Source organism: Thunnus maccoyii, chromosome 8 (assembly GCF_910596095.1).
Source record: "Thunnus maccoyii chromosome 8, fThuMac1.1, whole genome shotgun sequence".
NCBI classification, from domain to species: Eukaryota; Metazoa; Chordata; class Actinopteri; order Scombriformes; family Scombridae; genus Thunnus; species Thunnus maccoyii.
In genome coordinates, this window is record NC_056540.1 from 19,875,906 (window position 1) to 19,900,460 (window position 24,555).

The window sequence follows — 24,555 nt, forward strand, 5'->3', positions numbered from 1 at the left end:
GTGCAAAGGAAGAGGTCTAATCAAGAAAATAAGTGAAAACACCTGTGTAGGTGAACAATGAGTTAGTAAATTGAATCTGGAGCCTAAGTGATTTGTCAAGCAAATATGCCAAAACCTCACTGGTTCCAGTGTGAATATTTACTGGTTTTCTTTGTCTTCCATGATAGTGCACTGAATATCTTTGGGTTTTACACTGTTGGTCAGGTAAAACAAGTTTTTTCAATTATTTCCACATGGGATTTTCTGACAATTGACAGACCAAATTGGGTAAATAATAGTGAATTGCAGCTCAAATTGGAGTCTTTATGCTTCACATTATTCCTTCATTATTAGTCTCTTCACAATATTTCGGAACCACAAAATTCATGAAATCTTATCATTAATAAATGGGTGCTTAATCGTTAAAGCTTTGACAGAGCAGAAAGTGTATTCTTCAGGTTTTACACTATTTGTCAATGAATAAAAAAAACCATTCAGTCTCACTATATTACGGTCTTATGTTACCTAAAACAGAACATAAAAGCCATCATCATTTCATTGAATGTGAAGAACTTGAATTGTAGTTTCAGAAATGGTGAATAAGAGTCAGATTTAATACAGAACACCATCTATGTATAGAAATGTGCCACAGTTGCACAAAAAAGTTGAATTGAAATGTTGTTTATGGTGTTTTAACTGCTCTCAAAAAAGGGTCAAATATGATCTCAACAGTATGCAAGTTAAAATCAGTGTCTGAATCAGTGTCCGATAACCAAAACTACAGCTGTTGGCCTTCTTCCAAAGCACAAATAAAAAAAAGAAAGTGGAAAAAGAGCAGAACAAGTCAGTAGTTTAGTGCTTTTTATTAGAGATAAGGAGACGATACAAAACATCCACCATTCAATATTCAGTCTAAACTCTGACCGCCGGTCTTTCATTTACACATCGCTCCCCATCAGACCTTCATAACACCAAAGTTTTTAATCAAGATCCTGGTTTTGACAAGTACAAGGAATGTGTTTGTTTACTACATCAAATGCCATTGTTTTCAGACCCAGAACTGGAAATAATAAAGGAATCACTCAAGTTTTGGAATTTGCAAGTTAAAAAAAAAAAAAAAAAAAAAGAAAAAAAAAAAAAACAATTGAAAAACAAAACAGAAAAGAAAAATATATATATTTAACCGTGTTCCCCCAGAGAAGGTTTTGATACATTTTGTGCAATCAAGAGTGAATTAGTTTTTACTACACCTAGTCTCAACTACACACACTTACAAAACTTAACTAGAAGTTTGGCAAAAAAAATGTAGTTGGAACAATTATTTAATCAGGATTCAATGGTTGGAAAAAAACTAAAAAGGTTGTTGCCTGTCCCTTTCTCTGCAATCGTTCAAATGGAACCCGGAAAGAACAAAACCCTGTCCTTACACATGTGTATTTGATTTTTAATCTTCATCATCATCATCCTTCCTTCAGTTGTATCTTTACGTTATTCTTTTGTGTGTGTTTTGTTCATATTCTTTATGTTGCGTTAACTGGAATGACAGTCTGCATTTGTGGAATTTGTTTTCTTTTTTCTTTTTTAAACTGTCACTTGATCCCACACCCACCCACAATATCCCTCCCCAGGAGTCCCGCAAATGGTGCTGGTTCTGCTTTTGCCCTTCTCCAAACCACACTGGAATGAACAGCTAAACCCAACAGATGTGTCTGAAAGGCCTCGATGATCGAAGCCGGAGGGGAGGGGGGAGGAGGGGGCAGTATTTATATAGGGGATCCTTCCAGGCTGACTACTGACGAGCCACCAAGCTTTTCCGCGAGGGTGTGCCGGTCTTTGAGGTCTTCCAAACCGTTCACCTGCCACTCGTGCTTGATACCTGAAATAAAATAATAAAATTTTAAAAAAAAAACAAACCCCAAAACAAACAAACAAAAAAAACACAAAGACAGTCAGAATTACACTGTAATGTTTTCAGACAGACACAAATTTCAATGTACAATTACATTTAACAAGGTTTTGGTCAAAAGATCATCGTCAGGTAAGCTTTTCTTTTAAATAAGCTGGATGTCTATTGAACATAAAGCTGATTAAAAAAAAAAAAAGAGGAGCGATAAAATTCTCTTATGGTATTTGTATTGAATACCATCTTAATATAGAAGGTTTCCTGGAAAATCAAAAGAGAAGCCATTTATGGAGAAATATTTCTCCTATCCAGCAAAATATTACCTGCCAAGCTTCCAGTAAAAATCCAATAGTGCCGTAATATAGTCATTGATTTGCAACATTGCCCACAATGACCTAATAATAGAAATTTTTAAGCAAGAGCTACAAAGTATAAATGATACAGCAAAATCTGTGACAGTAGACAAGTTTATATTTCCTGACGGAGTATATTTGGTCTTATTGCTCAAAGGAAACTTCTAAAACATCTGTCCTATACATCCATAGTAAGGTTTTGTAGGTGTACAAGATGTGATTTGATGTGCATTCTGAACACTCACGCATCAAAACGCAGCATTAAATTTGTGTTAAAGATGGCTGCATTGAGGTATCAGAGGAAATAAATGATTGTACTAATGTATTTGGCTAGCTTGATTAACCAAAAAGGTTGTCTGTGTGTTTGATATTTTACAGCAGTATCATTCTTTTCCACTTGGGGGCAGCAGAACAAGCTGTAAATTCAACACTGACATAATACGATTATGTTGACATGATTAATATGTCAGCAAATTATCCATTTACACATCCAGCAGACATGAAACAAAACTAATATTCAGTCTGAGCTGCGTTTCTGGACACCTGACAGATGTTGGTTCAACATACACTTTTAATTCTGCTTTGGTCTCCACCGACTCCTGAGGGAAACATCTGGCTCTTCAGATGTTAAATGCTACATTATGTTCGCCAGCTGGTCGCTAACTTTGTCTTCTGTTTGGTTTTTAAAGCTTTTTCACTAAAAACAGCTGCCTGCTTTGTCTGGAAACTACATTGATGCGCAGTGAGATTTATTCAAAAAACAGTAAAGTTGCCGGCTGGAAAACGAACAACAAGCTGGAAGAACTGCAGAGTCTGGTGATAATCATCTGTGGGTTTGTTAGTAAGTGTGATGTCTTTCACCTTACACAACCATTTGACCTATTCTTATTATAATAGTATTAAGTGGTACAGCTTTTAGGCATGTATTGGCTGTGGTTAAGGTTGGGATTAATGATTAAATTAACATGTGCACCTGCAGCTCGATGATTCCCAAACTATCTTGTCATCAACAAAACAACACAGTAAGATCTGATACTCACCTTCGAATTTTCTCTTGATAGCATCTTTTGAGCTGGCATAGATCATCTTGCTCTTCAAGGGGGCATTATCTGGAGCCCTGCGAATGGGAGGAAAAAAAAAAAATCTTTAAGACCAAATGTTAACATAATGACTTATTATAGTTAGTGTATCATAAACACTTTACTGCCTGATAATGGCTCCCCTTACCAGAAGATAAAGACCAGGTCCTCCTTCTTTGTTTCTTTGGTCTCATAGGTGGCGTCGTACAGGGCGTAGCGGCAGTCGTCTGGGGGCAGCATCTTCACAAAGTGCTGGTAGGGGTCCTGGACGGTGGTTCCCAAGTCACCCAGCAGGATTTCTTTGCCGTCATCCAGAACAATGTTCTTGAGGTCCTTGCTCAGGCAGAACAGAATGGCCTTCTTCCTCTTCCTCTTCTCGTCCTCATTCGCCTGAGCCTTACGCACCTTCATGTCGTTGAAGACTGCGATAACTTCATCTGTGACTTTCACACCGGAGGCCTGTGTAGAGAACGATCCGTTAACTCAGAGTCTCAAGTAGTTACAGTTTGCGCCATTACAGCATCATTTTTTTTTTTTTTAAATAATGACCTTTACATGCTAAGACCTGAATAAGTTATACAACCCATAATATTCACCCAGTCAGTCAATGAATGCAGGTTTCAGAAAATAATGATTTTAAAAAAGCAAATAAAATTGGAATCCATCAAGATTTTTACAAATCAAGCGGAAAGTGTTTTTCTGTCACTTTAGATCAATTTTGGGGAACGCTGTGATCCAAGGCTAATATGTTTTAAATGTAAAAAAAGGACACTAATGATTTTAAGTTACAAAGTAGGGCTGATATAATACATAAAATTAATCTGCAACCAATTTAATAATCAATTGTTTGAAGTCCCTTGCAGGTTGCTGCTTTTTTTTTTTTTTTTTAGTATTCTGTGATATAAACTAAATATATATTTAGGTTTCAGACTGCTGGTTGGACAAAAAAAACAAACAAACAATATGAATATGTTATCTTCTCTTCTGGGAAGCTGTGATGGGTATTTTTGCCATTTTCATTATGAATATATGGACCAAACTATTGAAAAAAAGAACACACTAATCAATGAAAATGATTGTTAGTTGAAGCCTAATTCCTCAGCGATAGTATCGAGACAACAGTTTCCATCGTGTTCAACAGGCCACAAGTGACGACTCAAGTACAGAAAAATAGAGTCATCATGAAGCTGAAGAAGGGCCTGAGAGGGCTGCATGTGACTATCACACACACAACAGGAATGCTCTTTACGAGGACTGATAAGGAGGATTGAAATGCAAAAGGTGTGGCCGTGACAAGCCGTTAGCCATGTTGGTGGAAGAGTTTTTTTAAATTTATTTTATAGCACAATCAAAAAGACACGTCATACTCAAGAGAACATGGTTTACAATGCCAAAAAAAAGAAAAAAAAAAAAGAGTGAGCAACAACAACAAACAAAAAGAAATTACAAAACAGAAATAAATAAGATCTTAAGTGGTCAATTGGGAATTAAGGTTCATACATATTCATAACAGTGTTGGGCCTTTTGAATTTTACAACACTTAACATTTTATGTATAGTATTGTCTCTTTTAGATATGCAGCAAATATAATGGTAGTGAAGAGTTAAGCTGTGTAGCTCTGTAATGAAATCTGAAAATTATCCAATTGTCAGCTCAGCTGCTCCAAATGAAATCAACACTGACGATTCAGTCAGCGCAGCCTTTTAATTCCATTTACTTTGCATAAAGTCAGACTGGAAGAATACAGAGGAACAGAAAGTGGCCAGCACTCCTCGACCAAAGTCCACCTGGATTATTAATACTAAATAAATTCAGCTAACAGGTGTGTAATGGTCTGTCACTGTGACTGACGCAGGATCAGTAGGTACAAACATTACATAAGCTCTGTCTGCAGGCAGAGTAACAGCCATGTACACTATCTCTGCCATAAAGATGACCATGTGGGTAAGGGTGTGGTCAGGAATTAAGCGTTGCATTGCATGGTTGAGTCACAGACAATGGGGCTTCTGTTGAAATGGAGAAGACAAGTCACATCGCCAAGTCACAGCTGCTCCATAAACTCACTCAGTCAGGTCTTCTGACTCTGTTTAAGGCACTCCATCACAGGAAAATGCAGTCTCAGGAGAAGATGGAAGAAAACTGCTTTCTAACAGCAATGTGGCAATGGAAAAAAAGAGACAACAATGAAAAGGAAATAATGTGGCAGGAAAGACGGAAAAGGAATCCGACAGCAAAGCAACACGGGCAGGGACTGTATGTTTGCTCAGGGTGTGAAAGGCCTGTGTGAAACAGTGAATTTTAGAGTAATAATTAACCAGTAACCAACCTTACTCGATTCCTTAATCCCCCCATCAATAAAGCATTGTAATTTGGTGTTTATTTCCCCCTCATGTTCCTAGCAGTTACAGCAAAGTCTGCTTCCAAAATGAGCTGCAATTTGCATACTTTGCATGAGTCAGCACGACACATCTATCTAAATGTATTCTTTATACCTTTTAATAATAAGAAAAGATGATCTCTAAAGTCAATAAACGCTTCATTTCTCCACCTTTCCCCCTCGTTGAATTGCTTTGACCTAATTTGCCATGAATGTGGTTTATAGGTTCTGTTTATTTGTTGTAGCAGCAAGCTAATATCACCATGGTGATCGCTGAGGCCTCACCTTATCTAATCTTACCCAGGGATACTTTTCTTTTACAGAAGTCAAGGTTCAAGTGACTCAATACAACTCTAGTCACAGTCCAAGTCTTAATTCTTTTACACACACACACTTAAGGTTACAGGCCTCACACCATCACCACAAGGGTGAAATTTTACTAGCAAACACTGGACTAATAGGTTCATATTCAAACTCTTAAAGAAAACACTGGATAGGGAAAAAGGAAAGTGTGCGATGGGCAGATTTAGTTGATGTCAGGTTGTTAATGGTGCAGACTCAGCAGCAACAGACAACACAGCTGGATGGTGACAAAAAACTATAGTATAACATTGATTATGATATATAATGCTATGATTTTTTTTATTTTTCCGTGTTGCAGTGATGCACAAATAAATAACGCATATGCCGTCATTCATCATTCTTATGGTTGATGACTATGTATGAATGAATAGAGGCATCTGTTAATTAATCCCCCTTTGTGTCGTGTAGTAGTATAATAGCGTGACGTACGTGCAGGCTGTTTAAACTGCTGTACAAATTAGATGCGCAACTAATAAAAGATGCGCAGCACCGAGCATCAAGATCCAGAGCCAGCGGCCCGTTAGCTTCAGCTAGCGGATCCGGTGCTGACAAACCGGCGTTACATAATGTTGACAAATCTGTCAAATATGTGTTACATCCTGCTAAATACACGGCAAAAATCTCACATGACAAATGGCAGCAAATTAAGTATAACGGCAGATCCAGTTATAATACGGCGCCAAACAAAATGGTCTTTGCACCAAATTCAGGGTGGGGCCGTGAATGCAGCACACGCACATGTGAGCGCTAGCTGCTATATAAGGAGAAACTGGTCGAACCGACTGATCGGCTGACAATTCACACATTTCGTGGCAATAATGCGACTCGGCAACGAACTTAAACTGTCGATTTAGTCTGAGTGGACTAAATGTAACGTGATTTAGAGCACCAAGTCGACCAGCATCCAGCAGACTGTTAGCGGTGAAGCCGTGAACAGACAAAGAACAAGAAATCTCAGCTAGCGCCATGATGGTGTCACTGTCTGCCTGAGCTAGCAGCTACGTTAGCTCACAGTACCGTTAGCCAGCTGGCCCCGAGGCGCTGCTGCACCTGCCGGTATTATAATTACTATTATGTGGAAGCATCGACGGAGAGAGAGACACGATGCAAAGAAAACACCGAAGAGCAGCGTCATGACAGCTGAGTGGATGTTCACACGGGCAGGGCCCTTTTGTAATGCGGGTTTCTGTGCCTGAAACACGGGCAGATGAACGAAATGGCGCCCGTTGTTTAGGACCGTTAGCAGCTTATCTGGTATACTATCACACTCTTGTTAAAAATAACCTTAAAGCAAGTTCGCTGAATATGTTGAATATAAAACGCGGCTTCGCCCCGCTTTGTGAAAGCTGTATCATCCGCCTCTCGGACAGCACAGCGGCTCTTTGCCTGCTTAGCCCCGGCGCTAGCAGCGGCTGCTGCGGCACACACTGCTGCCCTCACCGGCTCTGATGTCTGATGCTAAAACCAATAATATCATCTAAAAAAGATGAAACTAAATCGACCACAAACGCCCCAAAATCTTGAGGTTAATTCTATATTGGGCAGTAAAACCATTAAAGATACATAAAGCGCGATAAAAACGACGTTAAACCTACCATTGTTGTAGCTCTGAGTCGGTCTGTGTGTGTTGAATGGACTGTAATGATGAAGCGTCGCGCTCACTCTGGATACAAAGCGTGAACGCGCCTATAAGCGCGAGCCCGGCTCGAGCAAGGTGCACGAGCGGGAGCGCATGTCATGAAGGTCCGGCTGTTTTATTTGCTGGTTGTCATAATACATCCATGGTGTGGACACGACTGAACTAATTATTTAATCTCTTCAGTCTAATCATATTAAGTGTTTTCCTCTTAACTTGTTATTTTCTTTATATGTTTTTTTTTTTTTTTTTTTTTTTTTTTTTTTAAACGCTGCAGCGCTTTGAGATCCACTGCGAAAGAAAAATGCAGTACAAATTAAATAATTATAATAATTATTGATGACGTGTGCACACACGAATTAAACAGATAATACAACAAAGCAATATTAATAATTTAATTGATGAGCCCAGGCTCGTTTAACAAAGGCTATTACTGAGCATTATTGTTAGAATGGTAATAATTAGCATCAATATATGGGAGAATATTTTCTCTGTGAGCACTCTACTATTTTTATTTATAATCTCTTTTTTCCCCCGTTATACTAGCATCTTCTGTTAATATTTTTAGTCATTTTTATTTTTGACGGTCGGCAGGTGTGGACAAATGAAACATACCAAATGGGAATAATGTGTTTGTATAGAAGTCAATTTGAATTAAAAAAAAAAAAAAAAAAAAAAAAAAAAAATCTCTAATAATATCTAATGTGCTAGGTTATAAAGGGGTTTAATAGTGCTACATTAGTGTTTGACGTAGCCTAATAATTTATTTATTTACAGGAAGATTATGAATGAAGCCTTTTGTCAGACCGCATACGAAGCTTTGCTGCTCTGCGGCTGTATCATTTTATTTATTATTATTTTATTGTAAGTCATTTTAAAAACAAACATGAACGCATATCTTAGATATACACGACCATGAATGTGAGTGATGGTGTAATTTGAGTATCGGGGTATAAAGCCGTGCTATTAATTATTAGACCAATGGCGCGAGGGGTGATTATAATAAAATGAAGTGCTCGTGCTGCGCTGTTTTGACCGACATTCAGCAGCCTGCCGCGCGCAAAGCGGTTTTCAGGATGGGAGGAAATGCTCCGCCATCCATCCTCTTTCTCTCCCCCTCTCTCCCACTGTCTTCCCCCCCCTCTCTCTCTCTCCCAGCCTCTCCTTCTGTCTCCCTCCCTGTCTCCCCCGGTCTCTCTCCCAGACTCTCCCGGTTTCTCTCCCCTCTGTCTCTCTCCCGGCCTCTCCCTCCTTCTCCCTCCCTGTCTCCCGGCCTCTCCCTCTCCCTCTCCTCCCCTCCCCTCCCGTGCGGGTTTTTGTTGAACTCACTTCCAAATATGGAAGTGAACGGTGAGCGGCGGCGGTCAGTGCACGCGCGCCTCGCTCACAGCACGAGGAGGGTCGGGCCGCGACGCTGATCACCATATAAGGAAACAAGGGACACGAAATTCGCTATAGCAGATTTTTTTTTTGCACGGCATCGCGTTGCGGGGAGAGAGAGAGGGAGAGAGAGGGCCGGTGTGAGGATGAGAGGCAGCGGGGAATGACACGTCAAATCAGGGAGCTTGAAGCCACACACGAGAATAAAACGACAGCTGCTGCCGCGATAATATCACACCTATGAGATCAATCACATGATGCAGTGATGTGGCTATTTTGTGTGTTAATATATTTTTTTAGGGATGTGTAGCTATAGCAACCGACGGCGCTGTGGTTGTAAACACAAAGACTCTATGACCTACATTCATTATGTGGGCAAAACACCCCCATTCCTCCCCCCAAAATAAAAACACATATGTTATGAAAAGCACATGAACACATACAGTTTGTTGCCTATTTTGAACTCAAATATACATTTCAGTTGCTCTACAATTAAAAGAACCACAGTTAATCAAATGTAAGATGTCCTGGAGTTTAATGGCTTCTTTAGCTCTTTGTTTACACTGTACATAATATAGTTGAACTTATCCTATTGTGCATACTGTATTGTTACTGCTCATAATGTACATATAAGTACAGTACTGGATGCATAATGCAACATGTACTCGTACCATACAATAGTTTATTGTCTATGATGTAAATATAGCTACATTTGCTAATTCTGTGTATTTGTCTATATTGTGCATATCATAGTTAAACCCCTTCATATCATATTCCATATTGGTTTCTTGTTTATTTTGTGCAATCAATTATATTTATAATGTCTTTATGCACTTTGCTACTGTTTGCGCTATCTGGTTAGATGCTAAACAACATTTCTTTGTACAGGTACTTTGTTTAATCAAATCTAATCCAATTTAATACAATCAAATCAAATACTAAATGCAATATAAGACTGAATAAATTACAGCTGCACCGTTACAATCAAATGAAAATGTCTTTTTAAACCTCACATGATTCATGTCTATAAAATACAACCGGGACAGGAAATAATGCTCAGTGGCTTTGACCACTGTTCTGCCAAACAACAAGCTTTTAATGATGAACTTGCTTGTGTGTGTTTTTTAGGGAATGTCTTCAGTTTTACACGACTTGGAGTGAGTTTTATACCCGGTGGCACTTTTTAAGAAACAAACCGTCTGAATGAAGAGATCGGAAAGATGAGTTAACAGTTTTCAAGCTCTGTTTATTCTTTATAAAACAGCATTTCTCCAGACAAGGCCGCCAATACCAACCCCCCCTTGCAAGAGATGATTACAATAGCAGATACCAAAATAATTGCATGCATTGATTCACTTTTGGGACAAGCTGTTTACAAAATGCACCGAAGAGGAGGGAGGGTGCAATAGTAAATGCTGTGAAACATCCTGAAGGTTCCTCCTCTTGTGGAAAGGGATCGACGTGGAATGTGCAAAACGATGGTCGAAAAATGTTGAACTCCTCAGTGTTTGTGTGGTCACATTTAGCCCTGTATTCTCATGACTTGCACCTAATGGAATTACTGTGAGATTAAAGCATTTTTTCTTCCCTATTTTTGTGTGTATGGGTAGTTGTTGAGGTGCCCAATGTATTATCAGTTCAGGCTACAGGTCACAAACTCTCATGGTGTTTAAAAGGCCTGTTTTACTAAATGCTTGCCATTCCACTTCTCCAGTCAAATGTTTCTGAAAGAATCTGCATTTGATCAAATTCAGAGATGTAGGGCAGAGTTAAAGGAAGCCCTGCTTGGCCCCACAATGGAAAAAAAAAACACACAAAAACAAATCCAGTCTACCTTTTTAATTCTCTGTATGACAGATTTTTGAAAAATGCAGGAGACTGACTAAATGGCCACATGTACATGAGAACTTAAGAATCAAGTCGCCCCCAATTTATTATTTTCTTCATTTCTGTAGTATGGCTTTATATCTATATTACATAAACTCTTTAACGTGCAAGTCATTCAAAGCTAAGCTCTAACCCGAGCATGCGATAGTTTCAAGCTGGATTCAAATGTAAAATGGTCCTTTTTACCCCCAAAAAGAGTTTATCTTTGCTCATATTCTAAAAGCTGTTTTATGTTGACAGATGTTTGAGAATAAGTAACTGTGAAATAGATGAAATATCCACATTTTCCTTTAACTTGTAGCCAGATCACCAATGTGCACTCTATTCTACATCACAACGACACAGCACAGAGTACTTTCTCACTGCACTACATAAAACAGGCCGACAGTCCTGTTTACTGCAGGTTTCTCCTGCTCGTTACGTGTGTATTCTCGTCTGTCTTCTTATTTGTTCCATGTATGTTTAACACATTTGATGTTTCAGTGACAAAGATTTTTCTCAGTTTTCATTAATTTCACTGCCATTTTTTAATGCTTGAATGGATAAAACTCTGTTTACACTGCAGACTAAATTTCAGCTTATACTCTCTATATATATTTGAAGTGATAAGAGTACAAGGTCAAAGTATAACTTAAACTTGTTACAATATTTAAAGCGAACTCTTTGGCTGTCTGGTCGTTCAACACCATTGAGTATTCCAATAAAGGATTATCTTTGGAGTTTTGCAGAATTAAGTTCCTATATATAATTTCTCTTATAAGAGTCTAGTGCCTAGTAGCAAAATCTACAAAGTGTAACATATTTCCATCAAGGAATAATCAGCAAAGCATTACACACAGCCTCCAAAATCTGCTGTGCTATATATAGAAAGTGCGTTTTCTCTCCTCCTTCCAAAACTAGTGACAGTTCACCTTTCTAGAAATGCAAGTCTATATCAAAGATAAAGTAAATCTACAAACAGAATGGAATGTTTTTAAGGCCACAAAGTAAAAAAAAATATAGCCACAAAGAAATATGTATAAATGTAGAAGCTTTAAAGCCAGCGCTTTGTTTTTTTGTTTTTTTTTAGGTAAATATTATAAAGATATACTGCAGAAGCTTTGTTTGGAAAGCACCCTGACTACCCCTGTCTGAACAATATACCGCCGAGTGAGATCCATTCGACTTAAATACAATTTAAAGTGTTTTATAAGTTTCAAGGTAAACGCTGACTTGTCTTTTAAGACCAATTGTAAACTTGTAAAATGATGGCAGTGTCAATTTTAAGACATGAAGTATCAATCAGAGGGACTGTAATGGTTTGATCCCCGTCTCAGTGAATCCAGTCACCTTTACTTGAGCCTGGGCTTCAACACGCAGAGTAACTTGCGTAATAAAGATGCTGGTAAATCGGCATTTTGTACCACTTGTGCATTTGTAGCCCGTGCCAATGTAGTTTAGCTGCATGTTTGTTCCAGTGGGTGGCATGATAAGGCTTTAGTGCTGAATGTGTGCTTGTGTTGTGTGCTGGTTGCATTGCATCGAGATTATAAAAAGGTTCAGAGGTCCTCTAACTGGATTTCTTCTGTTCTGCGATGCTTGTCCCTCTTGACTTGTTCAACACCACCGTGGCCTGGAAACAGGGAGAAAAGGGGAAGCAGGTTAATTCGACCGCATACTATGTAAAGTGCTTCTTGCAACACTGGCTGACTTCAGTTTTTCTGTGTTGTGGTTAATTCGATGAAACCTCTCAGCCTCCCTGTCATATTTTTAACCTTGCCAGCTTGAGTGCAGTCGATTATTTCAAACCACTTCTGGTTTCGTGAAAGTAACAGAAGTGAACACAGGAGTGGCTGCTGAGGGCTGTTAGTGGAATTAGTTTTGTTTTCTATTCGGCTCTGTTGATACAGCTCATACATTATTAATTGTGGCTGTTTTATCCTAATTAAAGCTCTATAATTCTTATAATATTAACACTGAATTTAATGATTTAATGATTTAATGATCAAGGATAAAAACACAATAAAGCTAAAAGCTTATTTTAAGTGTGGTCGGGGAAAAGGGCGTAAGATGGCAGATCAACATATGCAGTAACAAAACACACAGTCAAACTAACCAACAGACAAAGACAAAAACAGAAGAATCATACAACAAGCAAGACAAACTTATGATTGGCTTTTCATCAACTATTTCTTTACCAAACGTTTAAAACCCTCTCAGTCTGCTGTTGCTTCAGAGAACTTGGAGAACTGCAGCAGTGGATAAAAATGTGTATTTCCCTGCAGAGCACTTAAATCGCTTGAAAGGAATGATGTTTGTTAAGCTACAAACAATCTACAGACTCTTGTTGCACAGTTATGATGATCTCTGTTGAGACTAAAGTAGTTAGTTAAGTAAACGGGAGCTGGATTCTTGATTATTTTGTAAGTGAAATCTAACTTAGTTTGCATCATTCCTCTTTCCATGCAATGACTATGTGCTCTGAGAAGGGTTGCAATAGTCAAACCCTCCTGGGTATAATAACCTCCAACTCTGCATATACATATTTTTGTCTCTACTAGCTCATTGGTTTGATTTACAGCTTTCACATTTACTGTGCGGCTCAGTTTAGTCTCCACAGTCTTATCAACCCTGTTTCAAGGAGCAACAGCCAAACTGTTTGCAACCGTTTCAGCACCAAACAGTTGACTGACAAAGTTAGCAACTAGCTGGTGAACATCATCCAACATGTAGCAGGCTGATCCAGATGGGATGCTTATGTTGTTCTGCGTCTCCTGGATGTGTATATAGCAACTGTTTATTATCACATTGCCTTTGACAAGTTTATATTTATATATTTCCAAAGACAAATCTGCTCCTTTAGTAGAAAGCTGCCTTTAAACAGGTCATTTGAGCCCACAGGCAACACTTAAGTGACTCAGCTTGTGGACACGGCAGTTTGCAAACAAACCACACGGTTAACCTGTGATTTCATTCAGCCACATGACTACCGGCCTTTTCTGATGACACCAAATTCTTTGTTACTGTCAAAGGTCAGAAATGACTTGGTGTAGGACAATGAAAATGCTTTAGCTATAATAGCCTTTGCTTGTGTGTAAACTTTGGCCCTGCTGACCACCATACACTCTGACTTCCTGTCACACTGGCTCTGTACAAAATAAGAACATCCAAACTTCAGCAAAGTCTTTCCTCCTGTTTTTAAAGTGACTGAAGGACTAAAGACAGGAACAAGCTTTTGTACAATAGGATGAACATAATTTAACTTTAAACTCTACTAATACCCACTTTTCTATTTCAAACAGCACAGGAAATGTACTTAATCTACATTTACACTTAAAATGTGCTTAAACTAGACTGCTACTAGTTTCTTTTGTCCCAGGATTGCTAAATGTCATTTTTGTTGTTCTTGCCAGCATCAATAGCTCCCTCTAGTGGTTTTTATAGGGCAGTGCACTGAAAAATGGTAAACTAAAAGCTCTGAATGATATGGATGTACGGACATCTTTGAATAAAAACTGACCAGCAGGCCCATTATTCTCACCTGCTCCAGGACGACACCCGCAGCCTGATCGATGGCTCCCCCTACAGTCCGGTACCGACCGGAGTAGCGTATGAAGGCCCACGTCAGCATAGCCATCATGACCACGCCCAGAGTGCAGTCACACACCAGGGCGAAGGTAGTCAGGCCGACAAAGAGCAACACACCTGAAACCACGTACAGGAAGCACACCAGGACAAACAGCACTGCAGGTGTCCGGAAGGCGCTGAAGAGATTTTTTGACTTTTACAAAAACAAAGAGAGAAAAATAGATGATTAAGAACAATTTTCGAGTCTTATCATTTCCAAAAACAGCCATGAATGCAATAATAATTAATTCATATCAGAATGAAAGTGAGTGGGAAAACATTCTTGTTTTTGTATGATAAAAGGAATAAATAAAATACTGCGTATGTGAAAATTTTAATGCACTAACTCCAGTATACCAGTGGCTTATGTGTAAGATTCAGATGTTAGATTTTTAAGGTTTAATAATGAACTTTTTCTATCTTTTGTGTTTTATGTAAAGTTTTACATTTATAGAATAGTCTCTTACCTCGTTGTGCTTGCAGAAAGACTGCCACATTTCCTCCAGCTCCTTTTCAAGCTGTGCTTGGTAACGGTCACAAAACTCTTGTCCACCCATCTTCTTGGTTGATGAGAAGGTGTGAAGAGCCCCTCGGGAGTAAAACTGATGCTTCTCCTCCAGAGAATCAGGAGACACATAGGGCAGGTCTCCTCCACACACCTTAGAAAGGAAAACAGAGAAAAGTTAAAATGATTCATTTCTCTCTCACTCTACAGAATAAACTAATGGAAATAAAATCACTCTTATGATGTTTCCACATTGAAAAAGTGATCACAAGAGGTGTGATTATGATTGTTGGTCATGATTGTTGATGTTGAAGAAGGCCTGAGGGCTGAAATGTCATCAAAATAAAAGAGAAATACACATGGAGCCAGAGTGTTCAACACTTTTTTCCTGCTTTTGAATCTGCTTCCAGTGATCAGCACCTCAATACAACCCTTGGTGTGGATTACTTTTCCATGTAAGTGAACTCACCTTCTCCATGTTCTTGTTGTACTGATCTTTGGCTGTTGCCACGGCTGCCAGGTTATTGGCCTCTGCTGTAGCCTTGTGAGACAAAAAAAGTAAAGTATAAATTACATACAAAAGAGAGAGAGTAACAAAACATCATATCGAAATCATCCCTATGAACAGGAGTGTGTCTTGTTCATGTACCATGAGCATAGTCTTTGGCTGTGGCAAGTCTTCTCCCTGGTAAATCTTGATGTAAGCCTGGTAACACAAAATTTACAATATCAGACACGACAAACTGATTAAGGTTCAGCATTAACACTCGGACGGAGAAGACGTTACCTTGAAGAACTCAAGCAGACCCCTGCAGGTGACTTTGTTTCCGTTTATTTCTTTCTCAGCCAGTCTGTCCGGATGCAGCAGTTTGGGAATTAAACTCTGCAGCTGCTCTTTGAACTCTGGTGCCACATCTGACAAAATATGTGTAATAATTCTTAAGACAGCACTCATTGTATTGTACTACCCTTAAATAAGGTAAAATTGTATGGAAAACTAGAGATCTTACCTTGAAGTTGTCCGCGAAAAGCAGGGTGGGTGGCGACCTTCAACCCAGGGTGAGGTAACAGGAAGCAGGAAATGTTGGTGAAGCATGAATGGATGTGCTCCCTCACTGTCTGCAGCTCCTCATGTTGCGCCTCCTTAACCTTTAAAAATGAACAAAACAGTACGATACATTCACAAACTTAGAATTTAAACAATTTGGCTGGGCGATTTTCTAGATTTTTCTTATTGTCAATAAATCTTATGTGTAGAGCCAAACCAACAATGAATTTATCTACTTACAAGTATTGTGTGTGTATCCAAAGCCTAATATATCTTATTCCTTTGGGCTGTAGATGTTTGCTGCTGTCCAAAAAACTACTTTGTACTACATTGTACATCGTAAAGAACTTAAGTACAAAGTCAAGAGGCTGTGATATGTAGCACAAAAAGCTAGCAAAGCACTGTAATGGAACTGTATTCCCTTTGCGCAGTGGCGTCTGCCTTACACAGAACTACTCTCCTGAGACTGAAAACTTGAGAGCTGTTATTAGTCATTGGAGTCGTTTCTCAACAAACCAATGTGTCCATATTCTTCAGGGGAAGGAAAATGTCGCCCAGTGCAATAGTTTGACTCACTGATGTGTTTTTAATAGTTTTTGGACAACAATGGAGCTCTAAGGCAGAGGAATAAAATATATCAGGCTTTGGATAAACACACAATACTTGTAAGTAGAATGAGTTCATTGCTGGTTTGGCTCTGCACTTGAGATTTGTTGACAACAGGAAAAATACAGAAAGTCAGTATGTAGCTGAGGTCTAAGTGTATTTATTATACTCTGCCAAATCAACAAGATGGAAATTGGTACCTGTAACCGTTTATCCAGGAATTCCTTGCCTCCTTTAAACCCGTAGGTGTATTCATAGGGAAAACTCCAATCCCTGATTACGAACATCAAAGACTGTAGGAGGAAATAAATGTGATGAACATTTTTCATTAAACACAACAAAAAAACATTAGATCGAATTTCCCTTATTTACTACAGGCAACAAGGAAGGATCCATACACAGAGAACAAAAAAGACTTCAGATTACAGTCTGGATTTTAAATATTTCTATTTGTTACATTACAGGACTGTACAGACAGACTGTACAGAAAAAATGTGCAAAAGTGCATTAAGTGCAAACATTTCAGTCCATATTAGAAAACCTTGCGAACCACTTCTCTTACTTACTTGAAATGGCTTCAAAAAGATTTCATCCATGGCAAGACGGCCATACTCAGTGAACAGCTGTGAGGAGGAGGAAGACAAAATTAACACAAAGATGCAAAAATCAGAGGAGAAGCAAAACACACACACACACACCACACACACACAAACACTAAAATGACTGACTTGCTTGCTAATGCCCTTCTGTCAGGGCCAGAAAGAAGAGAATAACTCAACATGTGCAACTTTGTGGAAATATTCAAACAAGCAGCATTTCTGGGCTCATTACAATGAGTCTCATCAAAGCAGGTGCTTTGCATTAAAATATCCTCTGACGTCATCAGACCTGTAGCTGCTGCAGATCGTCCTCTTGTATGTTCTGTGACAGATTGTAGATCTACAACAGAAAAAACGACATGAGCATACATTACAGGAATTTACTATGAGAAACATTACGATATGAGAGAGGGGATCAGTCACCTGGACTGAGCTGGTCATGGTGCTGAGGGCAAAGATGGTGGCACAGTCCTTCACGGTGGACTGGTCATCGAATGCTCCCTGAGTGTCCATCAACACTACTGCCACCTGCAGGAGCAGAGAGAAAAATATGCAACATGACGCCTTTATGTGTGACTTTAGTCTTCATTAGAGGGAAACTCTAGTTGGAAATGTATCTGCAGTCCAGCATTTTGAAATAGTGGGAGTCTTATATTCAAAGACTAGACAGTTATGTGTTCACAAGATTAGATTTTTTAAAGGAGAGAGTCCTAGAGAGAGAGCTGCATTATGAGTTGTTTGTGGCATTCTTGTTTCTAGGCTAGCGTGTGTCTTCCAGTCTGTTTATAATGAGTCTGTTTGGTAATCTCAGTTTGAACTGCAGGATCTTCTGAAGGCTTGTGTAATGTGTTTTTCTGCCATGATGGAAATAAATTCATGACATGACGTGTTTATTGCAGACACACTGAATCATTTGTCAAACAGCCAAGAACTGCCGCTGTCACAGATGACAAGGAGCTTAAACAGACAAACACACAGTCTGAAAAATGCTAACTGACAGGAGAGAGTGTTAATATGTGACAGGTGGGATTTACGTCCCACTTTAATGGAAGTATTTCATTTTTATGAGAGTAAAGGCTTCAAGGACGAGGAATCTCAGGGAAACTTTCCCAACAGGAAGGGAACTGTCAACTTCTGAACCACCGTCTCATTGTTTCAGTTCACTCAACTCTTATCTTCATCAGTAGCATAAGAACAGAGCTTTTTACAGATTGAAGCAGTATTTTCAAACATAAAAGTCAAACTAACAGATGAGAGCCTCGCGACAAAACATAAAACTGAAAAGTAGGGATTCACCAATTTGACTTTTTTCATCCCTGATACTAATTCCAGTACCTCAACTCTGATTATCTGCTGATATATAGCACCAACTCGACACCAGCGATCTTTTTCTCCCTAATTAAAGATCAGTCTACTTCACTGTGTGGATTATTTTTTATGTAAGGTAACACCAGAGATTATTACTGTGGCATTAAGTACTGAATGATAGCAGAAACACTGAATTTCATAATGACAAATAAACTGTACTTAATATGGATCAATCACGTCTGGCTGATACCCGAAACTGCTTAATAAGGTCAGTTTCAGCACTAATACCAGTCCAGTGGATCAGTGAATCACTACCGAATGAATAGGAGAGGCAGTTTGAGGGAACAAAATCAAAAAATAGCCCAAACAAAATAAGGAACTCTCACAGAAATGTCTTGATATGTGCATTAATTAGTAAATAGATTTATTTTCAATGAACAGCTGTTTTTTTTCTTAAATTGTTTTCAGTGAAACAAACTTGAATCAAATAAATAAATAAATGAAAACGCGTGAGTACCTCTGTTCCATCACTCCTTTGGACGGGGAAAACTTCACTCCACAGCTGGATGCCAGTTGTCTCCGGTTCTGAACCCCCTCTCCATGAAAACCCTGTCAGCGGCTCGTCGTCCTGACCCAGCCAGTTTTCATCACCCTGCAGTGACACAAAAACGACACTTTCAAGCCCACTCAGTGAAAGGTGAAAGTTAAGAAACCCTCTAGCTTACTTAAGAATTGAAACATGGCTTCTCATGTTCCTTCAATCATCCTGAAAAATATAGAAGCAGAAATTCCGGCTGCTCTGCATAATTTACAACACAAAAGCAGAGCAAAGGTCTTATTGAGGACATAATTATCTCCCTCAGTTAGAGGTTCATTTCACTGCACTGAAAGATTAAAGTTTCGCCTGACGGTGGCACTACAACAAAGGTAATGGAGTCACCAAAATCACTTTAGACTCATCAGTGAGCACAGCGAATGTAATGCCACCCAGGAATCAGTTTATAAGATATGCTAAGACAAACAAACAGAGGCAGAGACGGATTCACACAGACTCCACCTCTTAACTGAGGTAATGACTACTCTGTGAACTAGTCAGTTCACATGTTACAGCAGGGACGGGCGATGATGTGGGATGACAGTGTGGAGGATTTCATTCCAGCCATCGTCTGTTAGTGATTTTCCACAGAAGAGGAAGGAGTATAGTCAGGATGACCTGCTGTAACCACTCACTAGTGAACACAGAAATACTCCATTATCAGTTTATGTTTACTCAGCAAACAGTATATTATAGTTTGTAACATATATTTGAGTTAGTCTATTTAGTTATTGCTTATAATTTAACCTTTAATTGTATTTGTTTCTTTTACCTAACTCATTGTTTTTATATTTTATGTCAAGTGGCTGCTGTAACTCTTTAATTTTCCTTTGGGATTAATAAAGTACTTTCTATCAATCTATCTAGCTAGTAGCCATCTTGTGATCTAGTCTCTGAGTACTGTAGACAGATATGTGGATCAACATACTTGTCTTGAGAAGCGAGACTTCGTGTGATAACGTGACCCACCTTTCTGTACATGTAACGGAGCATGAAATCAAGCAGGAAACTCTTCCCCTTCCTGAATGCGCCAGCCACCGACAGCACCACCACATGCTTGTCTCGGACCTCAGGAGCCAACAGAATCTTAGCCAAAGCCTCCGTGTCCAATGTGAAGGAGTGATCCTCCTTACACACTGTGACGACCTGAACTGGGCCTGGTTCACTCCCCATTGTTCAGAGGTGCTGGTCCCTGTGGATATCACAGACAAAAAAATATTATTTTTTTAAAAATTATTATTAAAAAACTATTTGAACTGGAATCTGTCCATTATTATTTTGTTAAACTGTTCAGTCTATAAATTGTAACAAAAAGGTCAAACATCCATCAGTTTCCTGTCTTTAAATGTCTTTTTTTGCGACAAACAGTCCAAACTACAAAAAAATTCAGTTCATAAAGAAATAAAACAAAGAAAAACAGCAATTTCTCACATTTGAGAAATTGCAGCCAGTTAATCTTTGCTGTTTGCTTGATAAATGACTTTTACCAAAACAGTTCACTGTTAATCTTCTGCCAATCGACTGACTGATTAATCTACTAACTGCAGAACCAGAACAAGAACCAGATATGAGCACATTATGCCTGTTCTTAAATCTTTGCACTGGCTTCCAGCACAGCTGCAAATAACAGTTATTTTCATTAATCGATCAATCTGCCAGTTTCCTAAAATCCAAGGTGACAAATTGCCTGATTTGTTAGACCAACAGTCCAAAACCCAAAAACATTCAATTTTCTATCAAATAAGACTAAGAAAAGCAACAAATCCTCACAAATGACCAGCTGGAATTGTTGCTTTAAAAAATACTAAAATGATGAATCGATTAGCAAAACAGTTGCTGATTATTTTGCTCTCGGTCAACTAATCGATTAATCGTTGCAGCTCTACCTTCCAGTTACTTATAGATAGATAATAGATTTTAAAGTGCTGCTCTGAGTTTATACATCAATTAACAGCTTTGGGCCAAAATAAATTTCTGATCTCGAATACTTTGATCTAATAGATCTTTGGGGAGCAGACAACTGGCAGCGCCTACAGCCAGAACCAGAACCAGAGCAAAACAGCTACTGAGCTGCACACAGATGGGGCCAACGACAGCCATATAATCTAACTGAAATTAAAAACCCTTTGATTAATTTCTCTACCGCATTTTTATTTCCTTTATTGAATTTGGAGCAAATGATGTGTCATAACTGCACTTCTGTCATCATTTTTGCAATTTTGCAATCATTTTTTGTCAACATCATTTTTGTCTATGTGTATTTCATTTAATTTTATCTGACACAGAGAGAGAGAGAGAGAGAGAGAGAGAGAGAGAGAGAGAGAGAGAGAGAGAGAGAGAGGTGATTGAGCCAGCCAGAGAGTGAATGAGGGTGTGGTGTTAGCGAGAACAAAGCAGTGACTCAGTTAAATAAAATGTTATTTTCTGATTGTTTCACTATACTCCGCACAACCCTGCGGGAAAGTGACACATTGCCAGATTTTGTGTGAATACAGAGATTCATCCTGTCCGCTGTGTGTGTGTGTAGCTCAGCCGTACCCCCGGTCAAGCAGACACACAGACCTGCACCTCTTCTCCATGACACAGAGACGAGAGCAGAGCGGAGCAGAGGAGAGAGACTGAGACAGCGATGTAACCTGGTTGCTACGCTACAAGTCCCGACCTCAATGGGCTGTGGCTCAGGAAGTAGAGCGGGTCGTCCACTACTTGGAAGATCAGTGGTTCGATCCCCAGCTCCTCCAGTCCATATGAGGAAGTGTCCTTGAGCAAGATACTGAACCCCAAAGGCTGCGCCATTGGTGTGTGAATGTGTGAATGCATTACATTCTCCTCCTGAGGAGCAGGTTGGCACCTTGCATGGTAGCCCCTGCCATCAGTGTATGAATATGTGTATGAATGGTTGAATGTTTGCACATAGTGTAAAGCACCTTAAGTGGTCGGAAGACTAGACAGGCGCTATATAAATGCGGCCCATTTACCCTGTGGGATGTTATTGGTTGGGGGCTACACACCCATTGCCCAATGGTTCCCCAGAAACATCCTGATACACCACCACACACTTCTAGTGGGTTATAAGTGATGATTGAGAGGGATTATTTTTGTATGAGTCCATACATTGTTTTTTGAGAAAATCCTGCATAGTATACCTTTAAATCGTATTTTATTCTAGTTTAATTTACTTTTTATTGTGTTTTTAAATGTTGCATTTTTTTCACCTTATGTAAAGCACTTTGAATGGCCTCTGTGTTTTAAAGGTGTGACTATGTTCTTGATTTATTGTTTTGGCTATAAAATGTCAACAAATAGTGAAAAATGCCTGTTATAATTTCTTGGAATTCATGATGACGTCTTCTGTTTTATCTGATCAACAGTCCAAAGTTTAAAGATATTCAGTTTACTGCCATTTATGACGAAGAAAAGCTTCAAATCCTCACATTTAAGAAGCTGCAATCAGCAAATTTTTTGTGTTTTTGCATTAAAAATGACTAAAATGATTATACAATCATCAAAACATTGACTAATCGATTAATCAACAAGTCCTTGCAGTTCTAGTTTTTTTCTGCCAGCTGGCACTTCAGGCTCTGGTTACTTGTAATGGGCATTGAGTCACAGATTTATCTATAAATGGAAAGACAAGTAGATTAATCAATCATGACAAAGTTGTGGGCTTGCAGAGCATATTATTTGAAGATCATGTTGCTGAGCCTTTTATTTCCAGCTTCATTAAGATATGAGAGTTGGGTGATAAATATACTCAACGCTGTTTACTCTGACAGTAAATGTCATCTCTGCTGTGCTTGTTGTAGCTAAAATCAGACATGCACTGACTCTTGCACAGTATCAGTCACAATGTTTAGCTCTGTATAAAGCTGACTGTGGGGTGCTCTTATGGGTGTCATGCTGTTTTGCCCCCAGCTTGTGGATCCAGCATGCTCTCAAATACAATGTTCATTTTAGCTCCTTCAATGGGCTGCATTGTTACAGCTTTCTGTGGAGGATGTTCTCTCCCATGATGAGTAAACAGGGAGTTGCTTTCATAAGCAGCTTATCTGCTTGCTCTCTCCTTTCACCAACATCTCAACACCTCAGAAGGTGTGGCTCTAAGAATAAAGTATGTTTGGCATTTCTCTGCAGTGAATGTGGTAGACCAAGTAGATGCCATGAAGCAATCACTGCACTTCCAAATCATTGTTTAGTAATCTCACTGACTGTTTGCACAAGACAAACTTCTCTTCATAACTAGCTAGCGTTAAACTGTAAATTACAGTAACGATACCTCTATACAACCCAGCGCTCTATAATTTAAGTTGCTTTATGTGGCAGCTGCCGCTCACACTGACAGCGATGTTGTCTACGCTGGCAGAAAGTTTCTAAAGCTAAACAGATCTCTGACGATAACCTGGATTAATTTGACCAGCTAATCATTTAACTAACGCCATAACTATTGACGGGCTAACTACCCAGCTGACGGTGCATGTTAGCGCACAACATACATCAAACTAACACAGTACAAAGCTAACATGTAGCCGTTGTTAGCTGTTAAAGAAAATTAGTTGTTAAAACTCACAACACTGCAACGACATTTCAAGATTTACGCCCTAAATCAGCTCGAATATGACTTATTTGCTTGATTAAACTCCCGTTTTCAGTGTATTGTTACCTTTGGTGTCTTCAAACTGCTTCAACACAAACTCATGAGAGTCGAGAAACGACTGAGACGTTACTCTTTTTTTGCACTGGCATGAAAACAACCATGAAAACTTTTTTCCAACACGAAACTCGCATACTTCCGTTATCAACCCGCGCAATGCCCTTTGGGAAATAGAGTTTCATTGATTCCTTCCCTGCTAGTGCTTCATTTGTCCACGAACTACGTTACCCAGTGTGCCCTCGCTTTCTCGCAGACATGGGAAATTTAGTTTTTAAACGTAAAGTTACGAATACGGAACCTCCGGGCAGGTAATGTAAAACAGGAGTTTGCCTATATGCAAATCATATCTGAGAAACTATAGAGGAATAAGTAGCTTGGCAACAGGGTTTCAGACAACATATTATGTGAATATGTGTAGAAGAGACTGTTTTTGATTACAGAGGTTTGTAAAATGCCCACACATATAATACAAACATTTTTTATAAACTGTAATTAAACTGTACTGCTCCCAAAATAAAACTGATATGTTGCCTGAACAGAAAAAGCAGAGAGATACAGTCTTAGGTCACAAGAACAGCATAACAGATTTTTATTTGTTAGATTACAAAATCGAAAGCTTTTGAAAATACATACAATTTACAGAAAACAGAAATTCAGTACCCTGAAATGTAAAGGGGTTG

At 39.0% G+C, this 24,555-nt stretch overlaps 2 protein-coding genes across 2 annotated transcripts; both read right to left on the reverse strand.

Moving 5' to 3' along the window:
• Positions 1 to 826: 826 nt before the first annotated feature.
• On the reverse strand, positions 827 to 7,766 carry cfl1 (cofilin 1). The gene is made up of 4 exons (XM_042419071.1): positions 7,650 to 7,766; positions 3,463 to 3,773; positions 3,276 to 3,352; positions 827 to 1,855 (listed from the first exon to the last, which is right to left on the reverse strand). The coding sequence occupies exons 1-4, from the start codon at positions 7,650 to 7,652 to the stop codon at positions 1,743 to 1,745; spliced, it is 504 nt and encodes a 167-aa protein (XP_042275005.1). The 5' UTR covers positions 7,653 to 7,766; the 3' UTR covers positions 827 to 1,742.
• Positions 7,767 to 10,295: 2,529 nt separating this feature from the next.
• Positions 10,296 to 24,018, reverse strand: atl3 (atlastin 3). The gene is made up of 14 exons (XM_042419058.1): positions 23,885 to 24,018; positions 20,194 to 20,416; positions 19,147 to 19,281; positions 17,745 to 17,849; positions 17,611 to 17,661; positions 17,289 to 17,345; positions 16,923 to 17,015; positions 16,079 to 16,217; positions 15,856 to 15,983; positions 15,718 to 15,774; positions 15,538 to 15,609; positions 15,031 to 15,222; positions 14,478 to 14,717; positions 10,296 to 12,569 (listed from the first exon to the last, which is right to left on the reverse strand). The coding sequence occupies exons 2-14, from the start codon at positions 20,395 to 20,397 to the stop codon at positions 12,507 to 12,509; spliced, it is 1,536 nt and encodes a 511-aa protein (XP_042274992.1). The 5' UTR covers positions 20,398 to 20,416; positions 23,885 to 24,018; the 3' UTR covers positions 10,296 to 12,506.
• Positions 24,019 to 24,555: the final 537 nt, after the last annotated feature.

What these genes read in the sequence shown, in the direction of transcription:
- cfl1 (XM_042419071.1), bottom strand. An exon ending in GACCTGGTCTTTATCTTCTG is followed by an intron (nt 3,353 to 3,462) that starts GTAAGGGGAGCC and finishes TCCCATTCGCAG; the next exon opens with GGCTCCAGATAATGCCCCCT. An exon ending in TATCAAGAGAAAATTCGAAG is followed by an intron (nt 1,856 to 3,275) that starts GTGAGTATCAGA and finishes ATTTTATTTCAG; the next exon opens with GTATCAAGCACGAGTGGCAG.
- atl3 (XM_042419058.1), bottom strand. Translation starts at nt 20,397, where the DNA reads ATGGGGAGTGAACCAGGCCCAGTTCAGGTCGTCACAGTGTGTAAGGAG. An exon ending in ACGATCTGCAGCAGCTACAG is followed by an intron (nt 17,346 to 17,610) that starts GTCTGATGACGT and finishes TCCTCCTCACAG; the next exon opens with CTGTTCACTGAGTATGGCCG. An exon ending in CGGGTGTCGTCCTGGAGCAG is followed by an intron (nt 12,570 to 14,477) that starts GTGAGAATAATG and finishes CCCTGTTTCCAG; the next exon opens with GCCACGGTGGTGTTGAACAA.